General features: G+C 58.3%; 2 protein-coding genes across 2 annotated transcripts; both read right to left on the bottom strand.

Moving 5' to 3' along the window:
* Window positions 1-2,371: 2,371 nt before the first annotated feature.
* On the bottom strand, window positions 2,372-8,257 carry TMOD4 (tropomodulin 4). The gene is made up of 9 exons (XM_090056412.1): window positions 8,123-8,257; window positions 7,701-7,857; window positions 6,293-6,415; window positions 4,855-4,944; window positions 4,323-4,453; window positions 3,696-3,803; window positions 3,275-3,418; window positions 2,814-2,958; window positions 2,372-2,566 (listed from the first exon to the last, which is right to left on the bottom strand). Exons 1-9 carry the CDS (start codon window positions 8,249-8,251, stop codon window positions 2,544-2,546), a joined length of 1,050 nt encoding a protein of 349 aa, XP_089912538.1. The 5' UTR covers window positions 8,252-8,257; the 3' UTR covers window positions 2,372-2,543.
* A 4,060-nt stretch (window positions 8,258-12,317) lies between these two features.
* On the bottom strand, window positions 12,318-15,581 carry VPS72 (vacuolar protein sorting 72 homolog). Its single transcript, XM_090056399.1, has 6 exons — window positions 15,335-15,581; window positions 14,841-14,993; window positions 14,378-14,489; window positions 14,091-14,270; window positions 13,388-13,532; window positions 12,318-12,883 (listed from the first exon to the last, which is right to left on the bottom strand). Exons 1-6 carry the CDS (start codon window positions 15,446-15,448, stop codon window positions 12,487-12,489), a joined length of 1,101 nt encoding a protein of 366 aa, XP_089912525.1. The 5' UTR covers window positions 15,449-15,581; the 3' UTR covers window positions 12,318-12,486.
* Between the last annotated feature and the right edge of the window lie 5,860 nt (window positions 15,582-21,441).

The raw sequence follows: 21,441 nt of genomic DNA, 5'->3' as shown, positions 1-21,441 counted from the left end.
TCTCCCTGTGTTCCCTCATTCACGTTCTCCGCCCCGCTCCCCTGTGGCCTGAGCACATACAGGGCCTGGGGGGCGTGGAATGGCAGGACCCCGTTCCCCTGCCTTGCTGGCAGGGTGGGGGGAACCGAGCATGGGGTCCATCAACCCAGCTTCAGTGCCTTCCCCTTGGCAACAGGATGAGGGCAGCTGGCAGGTAGCCAGCCTGGACACTGATGACACTGAAGCCACATGCTGTGGTCTCCATGCCCAGGCAGCCTCCCTGCTTGGGACAGGGACCAAGATGCCCTGGCAGAGAGGGGGCTCCATGCCATGGACCCAGAGCCCCTGCTCCATGGGTGTGGCTGGGCACCTCTCCCTACAGCTCAGATTCCTGACTACAAATAGCGACAGCCCCTAGCACTACAGTGCCCTCCGTGAGTCCCCAGTGGTGGCCATGGGCTGTGCCAGGGCCTTAAGCACTAGTGCCAGGACTCCCAGCCAGGTCATGGGGAGGCAGGTGCCCCATGGATGGCACCATCTTCAGACATGCAGCTGGGTGTTGAGGGAGGCCAGGCTACAGGGACCCCTCAGGCCCAATTCTCTCTGGGTGTCCCTGACCTAGGCTGAGGGGGCACCTCTCCCTAAAGCCACCGGGCCATTTGAGCCCCCCCCCCGCCCTCCAGCCTGTCTGGGCCATGTCCTGGATGCCACCCAAGCCCAGAGTTGCCCAGGAGACTAGCAGTACCAGGGGATTGCAGTTCTGGGCACAGAACCCTGGAGTCCTGGCTCCCTGCCCCTGTGGTGGGAGAGCTTTGCTGCCCGTCTGATGCCAGTTTCAGTTCCATAGTTGATGATCTTCTTAGGTCCCTTCCGACCCTACCAAGTCTGACCCCCTGCCATGGACAGGAAAGGAAGCTGGGGTCAAATGACCCTAGCTAGGTGGCTGTCTAGCCTCCTTTTGAAGACCATCAGGGTAGGACCGAGCACCACTTCCCTTGGAAGTTGGTTCCAGCTCCTAGCCACCCTGACAGTGAAGTAGCGCCTCCTGATATCTAGTCTGAATCTACTCTCAGTCAACTTATGGCCATTGTTCCTTGCTACCCCCAGTAGTGCTCGGGGGAACAGGGACTCTCCCGTTGCCCGCTGGTCCCCCCTTTGGCAAGCTGCAAGTGCATGATTGCAGCCTACCCTAAGGGCACTGCCTGCTCCCCCCTGCCTTTAGCCTCTTTGGCATAGCCGGCCTGGCTTCCCCTGCCCTGTCTCCTCAGCCCCTGCCCCCCATCTGGCTGTTTGGGGGAGATGGCACCGCAGCGCCCCTGGCTGAGACCTCCAAGGAAGCTGGGCCCAGGGCCTGTTCCCAGGAACAGCCCCTGCTGCTTTGCCCTGGCAACTATTGGTGCCAGCTGCTGCAGGGCTCCTTGGCTGGGTGTGGGGGTGGGGGGATAGAGCTGAGGCCACTGCAGCGTGGAGGGACACTGTAACCCAATCCCCCAGGGTATAAATACTCCAGGCAGCTAGAGCTGCCTGTCTGCACCTCCCACCTCTCCTCCCCAATGCCAGCTGCTCTGGACAGGGAGGGGGGCAATGCCTGTGGGGGCATGGGCAGAGCCCACCCCTCCATAAAACCCAGGTGTCCTGCCTGGGCATGCACTGACCACTGAGCAATGCTGTCTGGTCTTGAGAGCAGCTTGAGCTGCAGTGCTCCAGGTGGGGACCCAGGAGTCCTGTCTAACCTCTGCAAGGGGAACAGACAGGCCCCATCTCTTCCCCAGGCCTTGTGGAAGGGGGCAGCCCCCCTTCCTGTTGCCCCTACCCCCAGGACCTCTGCAGGGCTGTCCTGGGGCTCCTTAGGGTGCCTGGCTAGAGGGTGCCCCCCCAGCATCCATGCTCCCTGCCTCCCCCAGCACCAGCATGAGGACCTAGTCCCCATGGGTCCGTATTGACCTCCCCATGATAGCTGTAATAGGCAGGCACTGCCACCCACTCCTCACCCTTGAGGCCCGAGAGCCAGGAAGCCCCCCAAGGAGGAGAGGGCTCAGCTGGGCATGGTACCTGTAACAGGGGCCTGGGGCTAGGCTGGATTAGGACCAAGAGCTGTGTGTCAATCCTGGGGGGCTGAATGGGGGCTCAGGGGAACCCCCTAGGCCTTGATCCCTGCCCTGGTGGGAGTCAGCAGGGTCCTGGCTGGGGGGCTCCATCCTGCTGCCAAGCCGTGCCTTAGTTTCCCCTTCCGTGTGCAGCTGATTGGGGCAGGGACTTGCTGGTGGAGGTCCCTTGTGGGGAGGTTTGGAAGGAATCCAGTGGGTCTGGCTCTTCCGGGTAGAAGTTTCCCAGACCCCTTCCCCTGTACACACCCTTATCCAAGGGCTCAAGAACAGAGTCCAGCCGCTGCTCCAGCCATCTCTTTATTTACAGCTCTGAGGACAGAGGTCCCGAAGATCCAAAGGGAGTCTGGGCCGAAGGGGGCCGGAGCTGGGGGCAGCTAAGCGCTGTCTCTCCCAGCGACGAGTGGGGCCGGGCAGCACCGGGCATCAGGGCAGCAGAGACACCCACAGACTCAGGCATTAGGTCTTCTTCTGCTTGCGGCCTGTGGGGCACAGAGTGGGGAGTTTAAGCCAGTGGGACCCACCTCCCCCCTTGCTCCAGCTCCCCACAAGAAGTGACACACAGGGTACAGAGAAGGGAAGTGGGAAGGACCAGGAGGGCCCACACTGGTCCACCCCAGAGCTGGGCGCAGCTATCAGCCAGCTGCACTACAGAGCTGGGTACAGCAGTGTTTGGCTTGGGGGGAGCAGGAGGGGTGTGCAGTGACGTGGGGCAGGGGCAGCACTCACGCAGCTCGTTGTTCTTAGTGATGGCAATGGAGGCCCGGGCGCGTGGTCCCTGCTGCGTGAAGTGGTAGCCAAAGCGGACAATAGATGGGCACTTCTCCAGCATGGCGGCCATCTCCATCTCCACCGAGTCGCCCAGACGCTGGCACTGTGGGCACCAAACAGGCACTGTTAGCTGCCCCTGTGGGAGCGCAGAGCCCTGCCCCTGCCTGGCACTGTCTGTGCAGACGTCTGGCACCCATACCTGCCCCATCGTGGCCATGGCCAGGGGATGTACCTGTCCACCACATGCTGCTAGCCCAGGCTCCCTCAGACCTCCCCATCCCTCCCTGGTGCCACTGGGGACAGGCTCATTCCTTCTGCTATATGCCATGGCATCCGTTGTGCACTGGCAGAGGCAGGAGGTGCAGACGAGCCCCTGCCAGACAGCTCCCCTGTCCCTCCGGGTCTAGCCGTAGCCCCACCTGGTTGTCCACCTTGAGCTCAGCCAGTGTGCTGTTTTCCTGCATGGCCTTGATAACTGCCATCATCCCCGCACTCGTGATGAAGTTGGACTCAATGTTGAGACTCTCCAGGGTCTTGTTCACCTTCAGCATCTCAGCCACAGCCTGCGGGAGCCCACAGTGAGTGGGTGTGGGGGAAGGCAGAGCAGGGGGCTGCTTCCAACCAGCAAACACCTGCTCACATCTGGATAGCATGGCTGGGGGCAGCTGAGAGAGGAGACCCCACAGGTGGGCGCCCTGGAGCCAATACCCTGTGACCTAGCTGGCACACCACAGCCTGGCTTAGGAGAGGTCCCTATCCCGGCCTCTACTGAGAGCAGCCCAGGACTAAGCCAGGCCGGGCTGGGCCTGGGGGCTGCAGGGAAGGACGTGGCCAGCTTACCTGAGCCACCGGGTCATTGCTCCGCGTGGCCACCAGGCTGAGCCTCTTCACCTGTGTGTTGGCTTTCATGGCCTCACACACCTCCTTCAGTGTCGCCACGGGAATGTCCTGCAGGAACATGGGAGAGTAGAGGCGAGAGTGTGTTTGTGTACAGAAACGTGTGTGCGTGTGTTGTATGGGTGGCCACCTAGCACCAAGATGGAAGGGTGGAGAGGGTGATGTGTGTCAGATAGATGGATGAATACATGGTCTGAAGGACAGGCAAATACACAGATGGGTGGACAAACAGGTAGATGAGTGGACAGACGGACGGACAGACAGATGGAAAGGTGGGTGGGTGGGTGGAAGGATGGATGGATGGAGAGACAGCAGGGCCCAGCTGGTGCCAGGCTGCACAGAGCCTGCCCTGCCCCATCCAGAGAGTCAAGAGCCAGAGGCCTGCGGGGTGGCTGCCCACAGCTCACTGCCCAGGGTAGAGATCCTGGCTGGTCAATAGCAAAGCTCCCTGGAGTCCAGGGAGGGCAGGATTGTGCCCCAGAGCCCTGCCTACTCCAAGGCCAACCCCAGGGACACTGCTGCACCTGCCCCAGCCCCCCACCCCTCCCGCCACCATTAGGGACACAGCACCTTGATATTGTTCAGGTTAACCTCCTCCAGGTCACGGTCATTGCTTCGGATCTTCTGCAGTGTCTCTTCCACGTTGGTGGGGTTTGGGGGCTCATCTGGCACCGGCTTGTACTTGTCCGGCTGCACCACACCTGGGGGGTGACACATGCATGCGCACGCACATTCACACACACCATCTGCTTGGGGAAGGAGAACCAACACTCTCCCTTGCTCCCTGCTGGACCCAATCCTCGGCTGGCCTCTGTCAGCCTCTGCCTGTCTGCTCAGCAGGGCCCCGGCTGCAGAGACCTCAGGCAGACATCCCCTGAGCCCCCTGGGAATCTGCTCCCCTCCCTCCTCAGAGAGCTGGATGCCAGGCTCTTCCCCACCTCCCATGATGGACAGATTCACTTCCCCTGTGTCCTGGAGCAGGGAGGGTCTCAGGCCTGATGCCACCCTAGCAGCAAAGGGTCTGAGCCAGGCTGGGCCCCAGCAGGAGCTGAGGGGGAGGTGGATCCCTCCCTGTCTCCCCTGCCACCCCGAGATCACTTACTGTTGATGCCCTCAGTGTTGGTGATGTCCCCACTGCACAGGGCATCATAGTACTGCTTGTTGCTCATCAGTGTGTACATGCCCAGGATGGCTGGTGGGGGAACAGCAATGAGCTGGGGTTAAGGGCCTGCTTAATCCATCCCCTCTCCATACTCAACCCCAGAGCTGGCTGCATGACCATGGGGGGCTGCATCTGGTATGTACCAGTACAGCCACTGCACTCCACCCCAGAGCTGGCTGCATGGCTCCTGCGGGAGCTGCACCTGGTATATACCACTACAGCCACCACACTCCACCCCAGAACTGGCTGCATGACCATGGGGGGGATACACTTGATAAATATAGCTGCCGCGCTCCACCCCAGAACTGGCTGCATGCTGTAGATGTATGAGCACTCCCTTACATGCTCAGTGCTGTGCCCGGCCATGCCCAGCAGGGGGAGGGGAGAAGGGGGTGGGGCAGCCTCACAGTGCATGCACGCTGGTGGGTAAGTGGATAGCCCTGCGCCCGGCGCTGCTGCTTTTAGCCTGGCACATGGCCCGGTGCCCTCTGCTCCGGGAATCAGAGCCCAGCACATGAGCCAGCGTGGGGGTGGGGAAGCAGAGGAGCAGTACTGCATTGGCTCCCCTGTGGGCCCCTCACCTGGCATAGTGCACGCAAACATGGAGATACATGTGTGCTCTTGAGCCTGCTCCTCTAGAGCCCCGGGAGGCCCGTGCACATAGCAACATGTGTTCACACAGCTGCAAAGATAGCACACACCAGGACTCGGGCACAAGTGTGTAGGTGCGATCAGGTGGGTATACATAAGGGGTGTATGAATGTGGGCACCAGCATGCCAATCTGGGTACGTGCAGGTGGGACACATACATACATGCATGCACACACACAAATACCCCACCCTGGCCAAGCACGTGGTGGACTGAATCAGGGCCCTGGAGCTGAGGTGCTGCCACCGTCAGAGCAAAGGGCTGTAACAGGGCCTGGTGCTGCACAGCTCCCTCATGGCCCAGTGCTGAGGAAGTACACACGTGTGTGCCTGCACACAGGAATGGGGACACCACATGCATTCCCCCCAGCACACATGCATGCGCACACATACGCAGCTACCTGTATGCACTTACCCACACATATTCACATACATACACACACACATGCAACTGCCTGCACATGCCTGCCCACACATATGCACACACACAGCTACCCATACACACCTACTACATGTATGTACACACATAAATAAGCAGGGAGCTACCTGTGCACACTCACCCACAGACACACAGCTGCCTGCACATACCTGACCATGCATATGCACACACACATGGACACAGTTGCCTGTCCACAGCTATGCACACACACATACACAGCTACTGGCCAAGCCTGTCCACACATATGCAGACATGCACACAACAGTGCCTCATGCACACAATATCCCTCACCAGCAATGTCGCACATCTCGGCATCAGTGGCGTTGGCCAGGGCCTCCTCCAGCTCCGGCTCCAATGTGATCTGTTCCTCCTTGGGGATCTCCCGCTTGGGGTTCTTGGGCACAAAGGGCTTCCCTGCAGACAGGTGGCGCCATGTGTCACAGCTCCCATGCCACAGAGGGATTCCCCAGTCATGCCCGCCCAACCCTGGCTGAGCCTGATTCTTTGGGGACAGAAGGACCTGTCGGCCCCAGGCCACACCTCCAAATGCAGCCACCTCTGGGGCAGAGCCCGCTGGGCATGACTGCCTCAAGTTTGGGTCAGAAAGTTAAGATACCCCCAGAGGGCAGCACCCCTACGCCACCAAAGAGGCCTTCCCTGGGCATCTCTGCCCCTGCCAGGGTCCCTGTCACGCCCCAACCCTGCTCCACGCCAAGCGCTGCATGCCCATGCCGAGAGGCAGAGCCAGGCAGGCTGGAGATCCCTGGCACCGGGGGTGTTCATTGCAGGGGCAGAGACCAGCGAGGGGAGGCAGGACACATCCCTGAGCCCTGGGAGGTGGAGACCCTGCTACCACGGTACTGGTCACGGGTCTCGGTGCTGAGCTGGAGCAGACGGGCTGCTGCGGCTCCCCGGGGGGGCAGCCGCCTGGGCACACGTGGCAGGGGAAGGCGCGAACATGGGCGGCTGGCGCAGGCCCGGTCTCGCCGGGAGGCTCGGCTGGCAGGGCCTGGCAGCTGCAGCCACTGCGCCCACGGCCCTGGCGCTAATTGCTTAAGGAGGGTTAATGCTGCTGCATCCACTGTGTAATTGGGAGCAGCCGTAGCCCCCAGCGGGAGTGGGGAGGGGGGTGGCCCAGGTCAGAGGCTTGGTATAGAGATGGGGCCTTGGGTAGCCGAAGATACCCTGGCCCAGTGCGGCTGGGAGCAGCCTGCCCCTCCAGCTCTGAACCGGGTAGAGCCATGCTGCCATGCCCTGTGCTGCCCACGGCCCCCTTCAGCCATGCTGGGGGAGCCTGGGGCTGCTCAGGGGCCCAGGCAAGGTCCTTGGTGTGGGGGGTCTCTCTGCCTCCATCTGGAGGGCACAGCCCCCCCGTGCAGACCCCGCTGGGGAGACCCAGCCCCTCCATCCCCTATGGCTCCCAGCCTGCCCAGACACTAGGGAAACTGAGGCACGGGAAAGAGAGCCCAGCAGCTCAGCAGGAAAGGAATCCAGGTGTCCTGTGCTTTGCTATAGCCCCCCCAGACCTCTCATGGTGGGGGGGCAAGCCTGGCACTGACACCGGAGCCGCTCGGCAGGACTATTTTGGAGATGCCGCAACACCGGACTGAGCTAAATATAAGTCCTGCCCTGCTCCCCCTCCCCTCCCCCTCCCCTGGGGTCTCCCCTGCCCCCTTTCTCATTCCCCCGCCCCCAGCACCTTTCTTCTCCCCGGTGAAGGGCACCAGGTCCTCGCGCTCCTCAGCCTCGAGCGCCTGCTTCTCCAGGTGCTGCAGGAGGGCGTCCCGGTCTAGCGGCCCTGTCGGGCTCTTCTTGGTCTGGTCGCGCTGGCGCATGCCGGCCGGGAGCATGACATTCTGGGAGTGCAAGGGTCAAGGGTCAGGTGCCCCGTGCAGGGCCCAGGAATGGGTGCAGGAAATGGGTGGAAGCCAGGATAACTGAGGCACGGGGCGGGGGGATCTCCCCAGAGCTGAAGAACCCAAGAGCCCCGAGGGCCTGCCCCCGCCGCCAGCCTGCTTCTAACCCCCCACCCCCCAGCTCTGCTGGGAAGGGAACACAGGTCCTGGCTCCTGCCCCTCCCCTGCTCTACCCATTGGGATCTGCTGCCTCCCCTGGCCCTACCTCAGGGTCCATCTCCAGCAACTCCAGGTCGAGCTGATCCAGCTCCTCCTGGGACAACTCCCGCAGGATCTTGTCTTCATCGATGTCCCGGTACTTCTCCAGCTCCTGGCGGTACGAGGTCGAGGACATGGCGGCGGCCCCTCACCCTGGCGCACCACACGGGCACAGACATGAACCCACAGGCATGGACACAGACACAGACACAGACACGGACACAGGCCCAGGTAAGTCTAGTACTCCTGCACTGGATGCAGCAAAGTCTGGCCAGGGGGTTCCCTGCACTGGAGGCAGTGCAGTCAGCCCAGGGCCCAGCTGGTCTCATGCCCTGCACTGAAGGTGCCACTGGCCCCTGAGTTGCAGGGACACAAGCCCCCCAGCTACCCCCCACCCCCAGCCCTCAAGGGGGGCACAAACAGAGCCCTGCCCCTCCTGCCTGGTGCCTCCCCACCCTTATCAGGGACCTGCAGCCCAGGCCCAGCCCCAGCTGCAACCTGCACCACCCCTGTAGCCCAGGGCTGGGTCTCAGGCATCTCCTGGCCCCAGAGCCTGACAAAGGTAGTGGGGAGCAGCTCGGCCTCACCACAAGGAGGGGCCTCAGACCCCTGCTGAGGAAATAGAGGCACTGCGGTGCTAGGACTAGAACCCAAGAGTCCTGGCTCCCAGCCCCATGCGCCTGAGACCCCAATGACATTGCAGCTGGGAGGAAAACCCAGGAGTCCTGACCCTCAAACTCCTGCCTGGGTTCTGGACCTGTCCCCGGAAGATGGGCTGGTCTCAGAAGCCAGGGGTCCAACCTGCTCGGTCATAGCTGCGCTCTGCCAGCCCCTTCCCCTGTCTGGGACTCAGTTTTCCCATCCACACGATGGGTGCAATACGTTTTCCCCAGAGAAGGGGTTTCCTTGCCCTTGACCTGAGTGTCCTATGGAGAAGCCGCCAAGAACAGATTCTCCACTGCCCTGCTCTGTCCTGGGAGCCCGAGACCCAGCACCCAACCACAACCTCAGCCTCGGTGGTGGTTAGCACCTAGACCCCCACAGTGAGGAGCACTGAGATCCCACCAGCCACCGGGCTCAGGGAGGGGCTGAGAAGGAGACTTGAGCACTCCCCTCCAGGAGGCCTGTGTATGGGAGACCAGGCCCAGCCCTCCGTGCCTGCAATGGTATCAACAGCTGCTTGCAAAGCAAGGCCTCGCTCACCAGGACCTGCGTGCTCCCTGCTGTGAGCTGCATCCCCCAGGCTCCCACCATTCCCTGCCTGCATCCTAGGGGCCCAAGCCAGACAGGCCCCCAGCATGACTGGCCAGCCCAGCGCCTCTGCTTGTGGTGCCCTGCCACACAGGGATTTAGCCAAACCAGTGCCTGCCTCTGTGCAGCCCAGCACCAGTACAGGGGCCATTTCTCTGCTAGGCCCAGGAGCTCCCAGACGGGACCCAGGTTTCACATTCAGACAAGGTGACCCTGTGGCTCTGGGGACCTGACAGCAGCCACCTTCCCCACCCTGGTCCAGGAAGGTGCAGGGAGCCTCCCCACCCCACTCCAGGTACACCAGGTGCTGTACAGGGCCAGGGCTCTCCAGCCTCAGCTGAGAGACACAGTGACACCTGCATGCATCCTATTGCTGTCGTCACTGCTCTGATCCCTTTGCACTAGGTTGTCAGTGGGATCTAGATGCTAGGCCGGGCTGGGAGACCAGGGATATAAGAGCACCTTGCAGAGCTGCAGAAGTAATAGGAGCATTCTCCTGAGTCAGCAGGGATCGGCCCCGGGGATGCCTGGACAGGCTGGGCTGCGACTCCAGCCTGCCATCAGGAGCTAACCCAGAGCCCAGCAGTGCGCTGTTCCTATTTCTCCTATCAGGAATCCCAGCCAGGGCAGCACAGCCATTACGCTCCACCCCAGAAGCAGCCACATTTCAGAATCCTTCAGCCCCCAGAAGCTCCCTTGACAGCACTGTGACTGCTTTCCATGCCCACATGTTGGGGACCTAGCAGGCAGAGGCACAGCAGTGCACCTGGTCACTGGCACACACACTCAGAGGCTTGAAGACAAGCTGCAAAGCCCCCTGCACAACCAGCCGGTGGCCATAGCCAAAAGTTCCCAGCAAAGCAGCCACCCTGGGAGAGATGCACAGTCCACGGCAAATGACAACGCAGCAAGGAAAGAATGGGAGAGCCCAGGAGGCACCAAGCAGAGGCCAGACCCCAGCCCCACCCACACACACCCCATAGATGTATACAGCCCAGGAGCCAGGTTCCCAGCCTTACCTCTCCCAGGCCGTCTGGGCCGCTGCCCTCCAGCAAGCGAAGCACCGTGCAGAGGCCAGGGATCCGGGCAGCAAACTGCGTGAGCTCAGCATTTTATTATTTTAGCTCCCGCTGGGCCGTGGGGGGTGGGCGAGTGGAGATCACATATACAGGCTCCTTATCAATCACGCCCAGCACCCTGCAGTGCCCGATAGACACCCAGTGGCCAAGGCCTCACACTGCTGGCCAGGAACAGCACTATGCAGAGCCAGGTGCCCCAACCCCTCTGTCCTCCCAGGGCCAGGTGCAAGGCCTGGAGGCAGGGAGAGCTCAAGGGACTAGGACTGAGCAGGGTGCACATCAGAGAAACCCCCAAGCTGGGAGAGGCAGAGGTCAGGGGGAACAGGCTGGACTGCCAGCTTTATACAGCCCCTAGTGCCAGGGGTGGCCGGACCAGGACAGGCGGCTCCAACGTGCCTTGTAGTAACGGTGCCTTGAAGCCAGCAGAGCTGGGAGCTGGAATTCAGAACAGTTTGGTCATGGGAAGGAGACGCGCATGATGGAGGGGGACAGCTGAGAGGGGGCGGGGGAGGGCAGGAGGATTATGGCTGGTGTTACATAGCGGCCAGGAGCCCCCGGGCAGGCCTGGACCCCGCCTGCACGGACTGAGCCCCCACCCAGAGCTTGCAGGGGATGGAAGCAGGTGGGAGCATGAGACAGCATCAGGCTGGGAGTGCCAGGGGCTGAGCTTGGCTCCTACCATGGAGGACTCCACGCCTCAGTCTTCCCAGCTGGGACAAGGGGAGAAGGGACCAGGCACGTGCTGGGCCAGAACTGGGCTGTGATGCGAGGCTCTGGGCTGAACACAGCTCCTTAAGGGAGGCAGAGGAGGGGATAAGTCTGCTCTGGAGCCACCCAGACCCAGATAGGGAGACCACAGCTCAGCCCTGCTGGGAGAATCCGCTGGGCCGGGGATAAAGGACTTGGGGTTTATACAGCACCTAGCACCAGGGGCAGCCTAGGGAATCTGAGGCACCATGCTATTGGTTAGTAACAAAGCTGGGGGCTGGAAATCAGAGCAGCCTGGCAGCAAGGAGATGGGCCGGGGGAAGCTTTGGAGGCCACAGGCTGGGGTGTCACTGGTGCTCTGAGCCATGTTGGACCCCAGCAGGAAGCACCTGGGTGCATACAGCCAGTTGGAGCTCAAGTCCCTGGGACCAAGACCTCCCCTGGCAGGACTCTCCCGCTTGGAACTGGGACCAGGAGGCAGCTCACGGACACACGTCAACCCACATCCCCTGCAACTGCCAGCTTGAGAAACCCCAGCCCGGCTGCGCTACCCAGGCAAAGCTGCAGGTGAATGTTCTGGGAGCAGAACAGGAGCTGGACTGAGCTCCTGGCCAGGCAGACACTCCCCCCACTGGCTACAAACTGACCCCTTGGGAGGTGGTCTCTGCAATGGATCTCATGCAGCAACTCCAGAATGCGACTCCAGGCACAGAGCCCCTGCAGGAGCCAGGCAGCAGCAACATGTCACAGCTCCAGGCCCCTCCCCACTCTGCTAGAGTCGGCCTTCATTTCACTGCCCCCCCGGAGGCCAGGGCTCATGGACACAGCCCAGCCCTGCTGCACCATTTGTGGGGCCTCTGCACCCATTTCCCAGGGCTGTCCCAGGGGTCAGGAGCTATATACAACAGTGTGTGGTTCTGTAGGGTCTCTGTACCCTCACTTTGCTTACTAGGGCTGTCCCAGGAGCTGTACATGCTGGTTTGGGCTTCTGTAGGGTCCCTTTCCACCCCATGTTGCCTCGGGGGCTATACGCACCTCTATGTTTCTGTAGTGTTGCCACCTGGCTTTGCATTTATTATACAAAAATAAATAAAAAAACAAAGAACAACCAGTGGCCCCCACCTGAGTCTGACAAAGGCAAAGGGAAGAAGAGAACATGGGGCCATTTGGAGGCCTCCAACATGCGCCCATGTCCCTTAGAGGGGTCAGTCTGCCTCACCCCCAAAAATAACAGCAATAGCAGCTGATTCAGCCCCACAGGCCTGAGAAACAAAGGCAAAGCCTTCTCCCCTTCCCCCTGAACACAGAAGCCCCCCACCAGCCCACAAGGGGTCTATGTAGCCGGGACCGTCTGCTTGATGATGATCTTCTGGCGGGTGGCACGGATGCCGGGGTCAGCCCCAGGAGGCCCAGCTCCCAGGGCAGCAGTGGCAGCGGCATTGGGCAGCCCATGAGCAGTGATGTACTTCTTGTAGGCCTCGCGGATGATTTTGAAGGCCCGGATGTTGGAGTAGGGGATGTCAGTGACAGGGTCACGATACACGGCTGGCTTGTGGGTCACAGGGCAGATCTCGCGCACGGGCAGCCGGGGCTGGCGCCCCTTGGAGAAGAGCTGCTCAAAGGTCTCATCGTCGCTGAAGGTGATGAAGGTGCGTGAGCACTTCCCAGAGATAGGGGCCACAGCTGGTGCCAGCACTGCCTCTGAGGGCTGCTGGGGATCTTGATCCAACCTGGGCATGGGAGAATTATCACTGGGGTGAGTCTGGGCTTCAGCTCCAAGAGACACAGGTGTCCAGGGAGAGAGGGAGCAGGGCTACCTGTGCTCATGACAGCCACCTACATGAGCCCCAGGTTCTCTGCTTGGGTCAGTCCATCCCCACCCCACCCCACCCCCTGCTCAGAGCCTGGGGTCTAATCCAGGTTGGTACAGGCTAAGGATCTGACCAGGCCCCAATCACCACCCCAGCAGAGCTATGTGAATCCAGACACACACAGCTCTGGCCCACAGACCAGCCTGGCTCAGAGAGGCAGCTGCAAGCCAGAACGTCAGGGAGTTCTGCAGCTGAGTTGCTGGCAGCTGCGAGATGCCACGGCCAGGACTGGGGGCAATACCCAAGGACAGGGGTTGGTATCCAGGAGCCGAGCTCCAGGATCTACAAGGGGAAGAGACACAAGGATTTTATGGAGAAGGGCTGGACTGGGACCTAGGGTCCCCCTGCACCCCAAACACCTACCCCTCCACATCCACGTTCTCCTCCTTGACACCCAGGTCGGTAATGAGGGGCATGGTTACCGAGTGGTACCGGATCAACGGCCCCACGCACTTGCGCTTCTTCTGCACCTGCTTCTTCTTGTCGGCTTCCAGGCGCTCGTAGTTCTCTGCGCAGATGAAGAAACCGGATGTCAGCGGGGCTGGGGGGACCTCGCTTCAGCACCTAGGGTGCCAGGCCCTGCCTCCTGCAGGCACTTGTCCACCACTGGGACACAACTCAAGGTGACATGTCACAGCAGGTCGGTCAGCACCCCCCACCCAAGGGGTAGGCAGGGGTCTCCCCTAGCAGGCAGCCTTTGCAGACTCAGCAGCAATCAGCATCTAGTTTCCAACCATGCACCAGTGAGAAGAGACAGTACCCGTTCACATCACCCACAGACCTCCAATTAACACTGAGGGGAAACAGGGTCAGCGCTGAAATGAATCACTCAGCGAGGTAGCACCTGAGCTGGACAAAGAACCCAGGAGTCCCAGCTACCACTAACCACCACACCCTACTCTTCTCTGGGTGGGGAACCCAGGCTGGGAGCTTCTAATGCCTCTGTCTTCTGGGGTCCTTTGCTGCCCGTGAGCCCCACCAGCCCTATCCCTCCATGACCATAGCCCCAGGCCCATCCCAGTGCCCTCCTTGTACCCCATGGGGCGATGGCCATGGTCCCACTCACCTAGGGAGCGCAGGTTGATCTCCTCTGTGATCTTGGCCTCCTCCAGCAGCTCCTCCTGTGTCAGGGGCCGGTCATAGTTGGGGCCGCCCTTCTTGCGCTTGGACTGCACCTGACGCTCCTGAAGGCGCAAGAAGGTCTGGCGCGTGTGCTCTGTGGTTGACTGGCGCATGTGCTTGCGGCCTGGTAGGGACAGCAAGGTGGGGGGTCAGGGGGCACAGAGCAGGGAGGCAGCCCCAGGCTCCTAGAGACAGAGGAGCTCTGCTAGCAAGTGCCAAGCATGCACTTACTGTCCCCAGCGTCATCCTGCAGCTCCAGGGGTGCCACTTTGTCCTCTCGGGCCTTCTGTGAGCTGCCGCTGGGGGCATCGGCTTTCTTGGGTCTCAGGCTCTTGAGGGGCTCCTAGGGGAGTCACGGCAGAGCAGGTTGAGGAAGGGGGGAGCTGCCGAGGGGATGCTGCCTTCCTCACCTGCTACCCCTCACAGGTCAGTTCTTACCACCAGACACCTCCCCCTCCCAGGGACACAACCCAGGAGGCCGGACCCCAACTCTGCTGCTCGGAGTCCAGACCCCAGGCCTCCCCAACGATCCAGTTCTCACTATAGTGGGCCTTACCCGCTTCCCAGCCGCCTCTTCCTCAAACATCCAGGTGACCCTAGTGCCCCTCTAGCCCCAGACATCCAGCCCCTTGCGCCTTGGAGCAGGCGCCTCCCTTTCCCCAAACCCCCACAGGAAGCAGAGCCCCAGCCGCACCTTGTAGGCCTTGGTAACCACGCGGCGCTTGCGCTTGGGCTCGCCGTCGTCCTGGTCGCTGGCCGGCTCCTCGCCCTCGTCAATGTCGAAGTCCGAGTCCACCTCATCATCACTGTCCGACTGGTCACCCTTGTACTCGTCGTCCCCCGACTCCTGCAGCACCGCCCGGACATTGCTGTCAGCCCCTTCCCCAACCCTCCCAAAGGGCCTCATGCCCCATCCCCAAGGGACCCCCTACAGACCCCCCCTCTTCCAGCCCTTCCCAAGTGCCCCCCAAAACCTCGCCTTCACCCTCATAAGCCCCAACCCCCGCCATAGTGCCCTCCCCAGATGCCTCCCACCCCCAAAACACTCCCACCCTCATAGGCCCTGACCTCAAATGACCCCTTCCAGTAGGCCCCGCCCCCAGTAACACTCCACTCTAGCAAATGACCGCCCAGAGGCCCCGCCCTCCTCCCCGGGGTCCCTCCCGCGTGCGGGCCGGGCGGGCGCACCTCGGTGAAGCCGCCATACGTAGTCTGGTAGAACTCATCGTCCTCGGCCTCCAGCAGCCCCGACAGCCGATTGCCCGCGGTGCGGCGCGGCGCCCTCCCCTCCGCCAGGCTCATGGCGCCGGTCCGCCACTGTGCTACCTGGGATCGACCCGCCACTGCGCGGCCTGGAGCACCGAGAGCAACGCGGGAGGCGAGCGTCGGGGGAACCAATCGAACGCCGAGTGATCGCTGGCGGCTGCGCAGGAGGGTGGAGCCTCGCTTGCCCCAGCTGCCTCCTCGCAGAGGCCCCGCCGCTACTCTGCCTCCTTAAACAGGTCTCTCATCCAGGTGCTGGACCCTGCTTAGCTTCTAAGATACTGTAGGCGCCCTAAGCCTAACTTGGGCGCCCACGGGGGTCGTGTACTGCTGCTGCCCCAGGAGACCTGCATGTCTGCACCCAGGAGCAGGGCCCTGCCCCCCTGCAGGGCAAGGTGCCCACGTGCTGGGGCCCCCTTAGCCTTTCAGCCGCGGTCTCCTCCCCTGCCCCAGGGTAAAAGGGCTGTGGATGCTGCCATTCATCTTCCCATAGAACACAGCACCCATTTTTCTGCTGGTGAAAAAAAACAGGCAGTTTTCCTGCTAGGCCAGAGGCCTGGGGCTATAGTCTTCATGTTAAGATTTGTTTTTGCATCCATCTAACTTTATTGGAATGAGTTGAAAGCAGTCTGCAGGGCTGTGAAAGAGGCGCCCCGTGCCCGGCAGCGGCAAACGGGAGCGTTGCACAGCGGGCCCTGGCTCGACTGGTGGAACACTGAGGCCATTACATAGGAGAGAGGGTCATTAACAGCTGTGGAGTGAAGAGTTCAGAAGGAAGCAAGTAGATGAAAGTGAGCCATTAAGTCCACTGATCTGGCAGCACTGTCCGACTAGAAACACTGCTGCCACTACAAGCTTTAAACTTTGGGTGGAGCAGGAATCAAAGAGAGGTGCAGGTTGTAAGAAAAACAACCATAAAAAAACAGATGACCTTTGAGAAGCAGATGACCCTTCCCTAAGCTTAAAGATCGCCTTTTGCTGACAGTAAGCAAAATGTGTACCTCTTGCTGACAGTAAGGGAAAAGTGTTAGCCGCAAAACCCGTCTCAAGGAGCCCAAAGTTGTTCTGTGTATCTTACAACTTTGTAACGGCAAGCAGAAGAACCTGAATCTGCGCAATAATGTAACAGTTTATGTATGAATACCAAGCTGTAAACTCAGGTCGGAGGAGCTCTCTGTCTTTGTGGCACTTAGTGACCCCTCTGCAGAGCAATAAACTCGCATGCTGACACTCCCTCGTTCTGTGCTAAATTGATCGCAGCTAGGAACGAGCCCAAAGACGAGACATGGCCAGGGCTCTTCAGTGTATGAGCACACCCTTCGGTGTACAAGTGATACTTCAGTGTATGAGCAGTAGCTGACCTTTTCCCTAACAGCGTGCACCAGTGCACCCCCCTGGATCCACCCTTACTGGGGCCACTGCCCCCACAAGGTTCATGGCAGCCTGGGAGGGTCCATTCACAGGTGAGGGCAAGAGCTGGGACTCTGCACCAAGGCCAAGGGACAGAGTGCATACATCTCAGCTTGATTAGTCTGATCACAGCAGGGACCTGATAACCTCTGGTCTCAACTCCTGATCCAGGGCTCATTAGATTCCCTTTTGGGCTGTTGACTTTAGCTTTTCTGCCGTACCTCCTGGCTAATGGCTGGCACAGAAACAGCAGCTCTTTAATATCTGCTCCATGGATCTATCGCACCTTTTCCCTTTTGTTTTATTGCTGCTAACAGTGGTTGCAGTGAAACAGGATCTCCCTGAAGAATTCTGGTGTGAAGCCTTAACTCCCAAGGTCTCAAAGCCCCACACAAACCTGCAGGAAATGTCTTGGGGAACTCAGCCTGGGGTCCCAGAACAAATCAAATGTTTGCTTTAACAAATTGGAGGATTGGACCAAATGAAATTTCATGAGCTTCAACAAGGACAAGTTCAAAGTCCTGCACTTAGGATGGAACAAGCCCATGCAGGCTGGGGCTGACTGGCTGGGGAGTAGCTCTGCAGAAAAGGACCTGGGGGGTGACAGTGGGCAATAAGTTGAATATGAGCCAACAGTGTGCCCTTGTTGCCAAGCAGGCTAACAGCATCCTGAGCTGCATGAGCAGGAGCATTGCAGCAGATAGAGGGAAATGAAGAGTGCTTGTACCCGAAAGCTTGCAAATAAGATTTTTTCCAACAATTTTGGTTGGTCTAATAAAAGATATCAGATTTACCCAAAGAACCTTGTCTTCCTAGTCCACTCTATTCAGAACTGGTGAGGCCACATCTCGAGTCCAGTGGCCAGTTTTGGCTCCCCGCTACAGAAAGGATGGGGACAAGTTAGAGAGAGTCCAGCAGAGGTCAACAAAAATGGTTGCGGCACATGATTTATGAGGAAAGACTGAATGAACTGGGCTTATTTAGTCTGCAGAAGAGAAGAGTGAGGTGGGATTTACTAACAGGCTTCAACTACCGAAGGATGCAACTGGACTATTCTCAGTGGTGGCAGATGACAAGAAGCAATGGGCTCCAGTTGCAACAAGGGAGATTTAAGTTGGATATTAGGAAAAACTTTCTCATGAGGAGCGTAGTAAAGCACTGGAACAGATTACCCAGAGAGGTGGTGCAATCTCCATCCTTGGAGGTGTTTAAGACCAGGCTAGACAAAGCCTTGGCTGGGATGATGTAGTTGGGGTCCTGCTTTGAGCAGGGGGTTGGACTAGATGTGACTTCCTGAGGTCCCTTCCAACCCGCATTTTCTGATTCTATGAATTCTCACCCCAAACTCTGAGTTTTACTTGGAATCAGAACCACAAATCAGCCTCTGGTTTGTTCAGAAGCTATTTGCAGAAGCTGATTGACAGGTTCCCTGTGATTTCAGGTTTCACAGTGCATGCTTCGAGGGGTGTTGAAATCCATCTTTCTTTTATCAGGAAAAATCCACCGCAGCTTGTTGTGATGGGACTCGAGTGGGGCAACCTCATGTGAAGAACAGCATCCAGGGGCAGTTGTATCTGGCTTCAGAAACACGGATCTGCAAGCCAAGTTCAGCCATGAAGTACGCAGGCACAATCTCATGGAAGTTCAGGGCCATGACACCCACTGAATTTGGTCCATAAAGAGACATAAGGTAAATCTCAGCTTTCAACAGCATGGTCTCTCCTGAGAGAACTTTTCAGCAATTCCCACAGGGCTTGGATTTGTTTCAGTGTTTTCATGGCACACGTCTGTGCCTGATTAGGTGATCTCAGATGAGGTTTGCAATACACTCAGAAGCACCTCACAAGACTACTCAGGAGACGCATGATTAACCAATTACCAGGTTGCTAAGCTATTTGCTGTGAACACAGCTCCTTCTGCTTAGGTGCTTTTGAACTCAACAGGTGCTTTCGCATGCCAGGAATCTCCAGAGCATTTTGCCATCAGGTCATTTGAAAGGTTTGATGGATACAACAAATATTTACGTTGACTTAGGATCATAAAAAAGCAGGGCTGGTAGGGCCCTCCAGAGGTTGCATCTAGTCCAGCCCCGTGCTCAAAATAGGATCATCCCTAGACAAGTGTCTGTCTAAACTGCTCTGGAAAACTCCCAAGGAGGGAGATTGCACCCCCTCTCTGGGTATCTCTTCCAGTGCTGAACCACCATCGTAGCTAGGAAGTTCTTCCTAACATTCAAGCTAAATTACCCTTGTTCCCCAGACCTCTGATCATTTTTTATTTGAGTCACTCTAGCACAGCCTGGGAACTGTGTCATTTCTTGCCTGCTCTGCACTGGTGTGAATGACTATATGGACACAAGGCTACCGCACATCAAACCCAGAGTCCAGCATATGTGTGTGTGCACTTGCATTATTCCATGTGTCTGAGAGTCCCCTCCTCTGTCCTTCTGATCTCAACAGCGCTGTTGCCTTCAGGTAAGAGCAAAGGAACTGGAGATTAGTTTCCTACCTGTTTTTTTTAAGCCGAGCACAATGAATGGCAGAAAGACCTGTCCTTTCGTTGTTTCCATCAAATAAAAAGTCAGCTTCTTCCCTGGCAAAACCCCATTGACTTCAGCAGTATTATACCAGGTTCAGTTTGGCCCCAGATAACAAAAGGGCCAGATTCTCTTACCCTTACTTGAGATGAATACAGTAAACTCAGGGTGGTTCTCCTAAGGGATAACCCCCTGCTCTAGTTTCATACCCCGTTGTCCCAATTCCCCACCAGAGATCAGCTTGAGGTAATTGGTCCCTCTGGGATGGTTCATCCTGATTTGCATTCTTTTTGGAGTGGCAAATGAACCAAAGTTTACTGTAGTTCCCTGCTCTGATAATGGTCCCCATTAAATTGGTAAGGCAGACCCACAGGCCTGCAAACTCAATGGAAAGACTCATTAATGTCAAGAGCTTTGGCTCAAGATCAAGGTAGAGGTGTCAGAGTTCGCCCCCACAGGCTGAGCAGAGGGTGCTTTCTCTGACCCCGCTCTACCAAGTGTCCTCAGTGCTCAGGTCATATCTTCCAGTCACTGGAATACCTCTTGCGGGTCCAGACAGGTGTTGTTCATTTTAAATCAGGAAGTGGGGACTGGTTTTGTGTCCTCTTGTTCCCAGATGTGATTAATACCTGGGAGACCCAACCATGAATCATCCCCACTGACGCCGTGATGTCCCACAAGGCATCACTATGGAGATGGATAGACAAGAGCACAAAGAGAAAGAGCTGTGATCCAAAACCACCAGGATCCGCTCCTTCCCTCTGGAACTGGATGCCACATCTTCAGTCAAACACAAAACTCTTGGATTGGCCTCTTCAGTTATCTCCGGACTCACTGGTGAATCCTCTGACTACTGGAACACGATCATGCTCATATTGAGGAATTGCTAATGTTGGCTCCTACATGCCATCAGGCGTGAGAAGGAAAGTCCCACAACTAATTCCTTCAGCCAGGGATCTGGACCGTGGGGTCTTCTCACTGACCCCTTGGGTGCTGGCAGCTGTGGGGGTTAACGCCATTGCACCTTGCTTTGCTCCTGGAGAATTGCGCCCTATGGGGATCCCACCCATGAATTCATCAGCAAGGCGAACAACAGTGCCTTTAACGCCCTGGGTTAACTCTCTAGCAGCCACGGGGGTTATTGCCACCATCACTTACCACTCCACCCCCCTGAAAAGTAGCACAGGTGGATGTTGGACATCCCTGCCTCAAACCAGTTAGAGCTCAGCTAATGGGCATAATCAGAATAACATTGCCAAATGACTGAGGGAATCATCCCACAGCACCAGAAGGAAGGTGGGGAAACATCTCTTTTTAATATTAACCCCCATAAAGTCTAGATAAGCCAAAGGCAGACAAGATTCTTTGGGTAAATCTGATATCTTTTATTGGACCAACTCAAAATTGTTGGAAAAATTCTTCAACTATTTGAGTTGGTCTAATAAAAGATATCAGATTTGCCCAGAGAGCCTTGTCTACTTATGTCCTTAGACCAACACAGCTACAACCTATACTCCTAGATAAGCCAAATACACTTGAGGCAGTGGGGTCAGGGGTAGTACATGTGGGTGTAAGAGCCACGGGTCTTTGTCTGCATGATTCTCTGCACCTCCTCCCCCGGATACATTGATGCTGTCCAGCTGCAAGGATGGTCATGCATGCAGAGACTTCTATGTGGTCCCAGCAGCTTTGGGACGAGTGTCCCATGTGCAGCCCTCCTCCTCACTGGGACTGAATTGAATCCCACTGAAGGAGCCCAGAGCTTTCAGACCCAACCCTCCTGAGCGCTGGTCTCACCAGCCTCCTCTGCGCCGCCCCCGCTCCAGTACAAGCTCAGCTGTCCCAGGCCTCATCCTCTTCAGCGCCATCTGTGTCCTGCTCCAGTGAAAGGTCCCCAGAGGTTGGCAACTGCAGGGACTTCCCTCCGCGGTTCCCTCAGAGTCTTGTCACTGAGCCATTTCTCATGAAACCACTTCCACCTGCCAGCGATTTCCAAGCGTCCACTTCTGTCTGCATTTCTGACACTTCCCAGCTCTTGAGCCCCCACTTCCTTTTTTTGCCTGACTCAGGCTAATCTAGATACTTC

This window comes from Crocodylus siamensis, chromosome 6 (genome assembly GCF_052110815.1).
Source record: "Crocodylus siamensis isolate JL-2025a chromosome 6, ASM5211081v1, whole genome shotgun sequence".
Classification (NCBI taxonomy): Eukaryota; Metazoa; Chordata; order Crocodylia; family Crocodylidae; genus Crocodylus; species Crocodylus siamensis.
The sequence above is the reverse complement of the archived record's forward strand: the minus strand, read 5'-3'. Positions and strand labels throughout refer to the sequence as shown.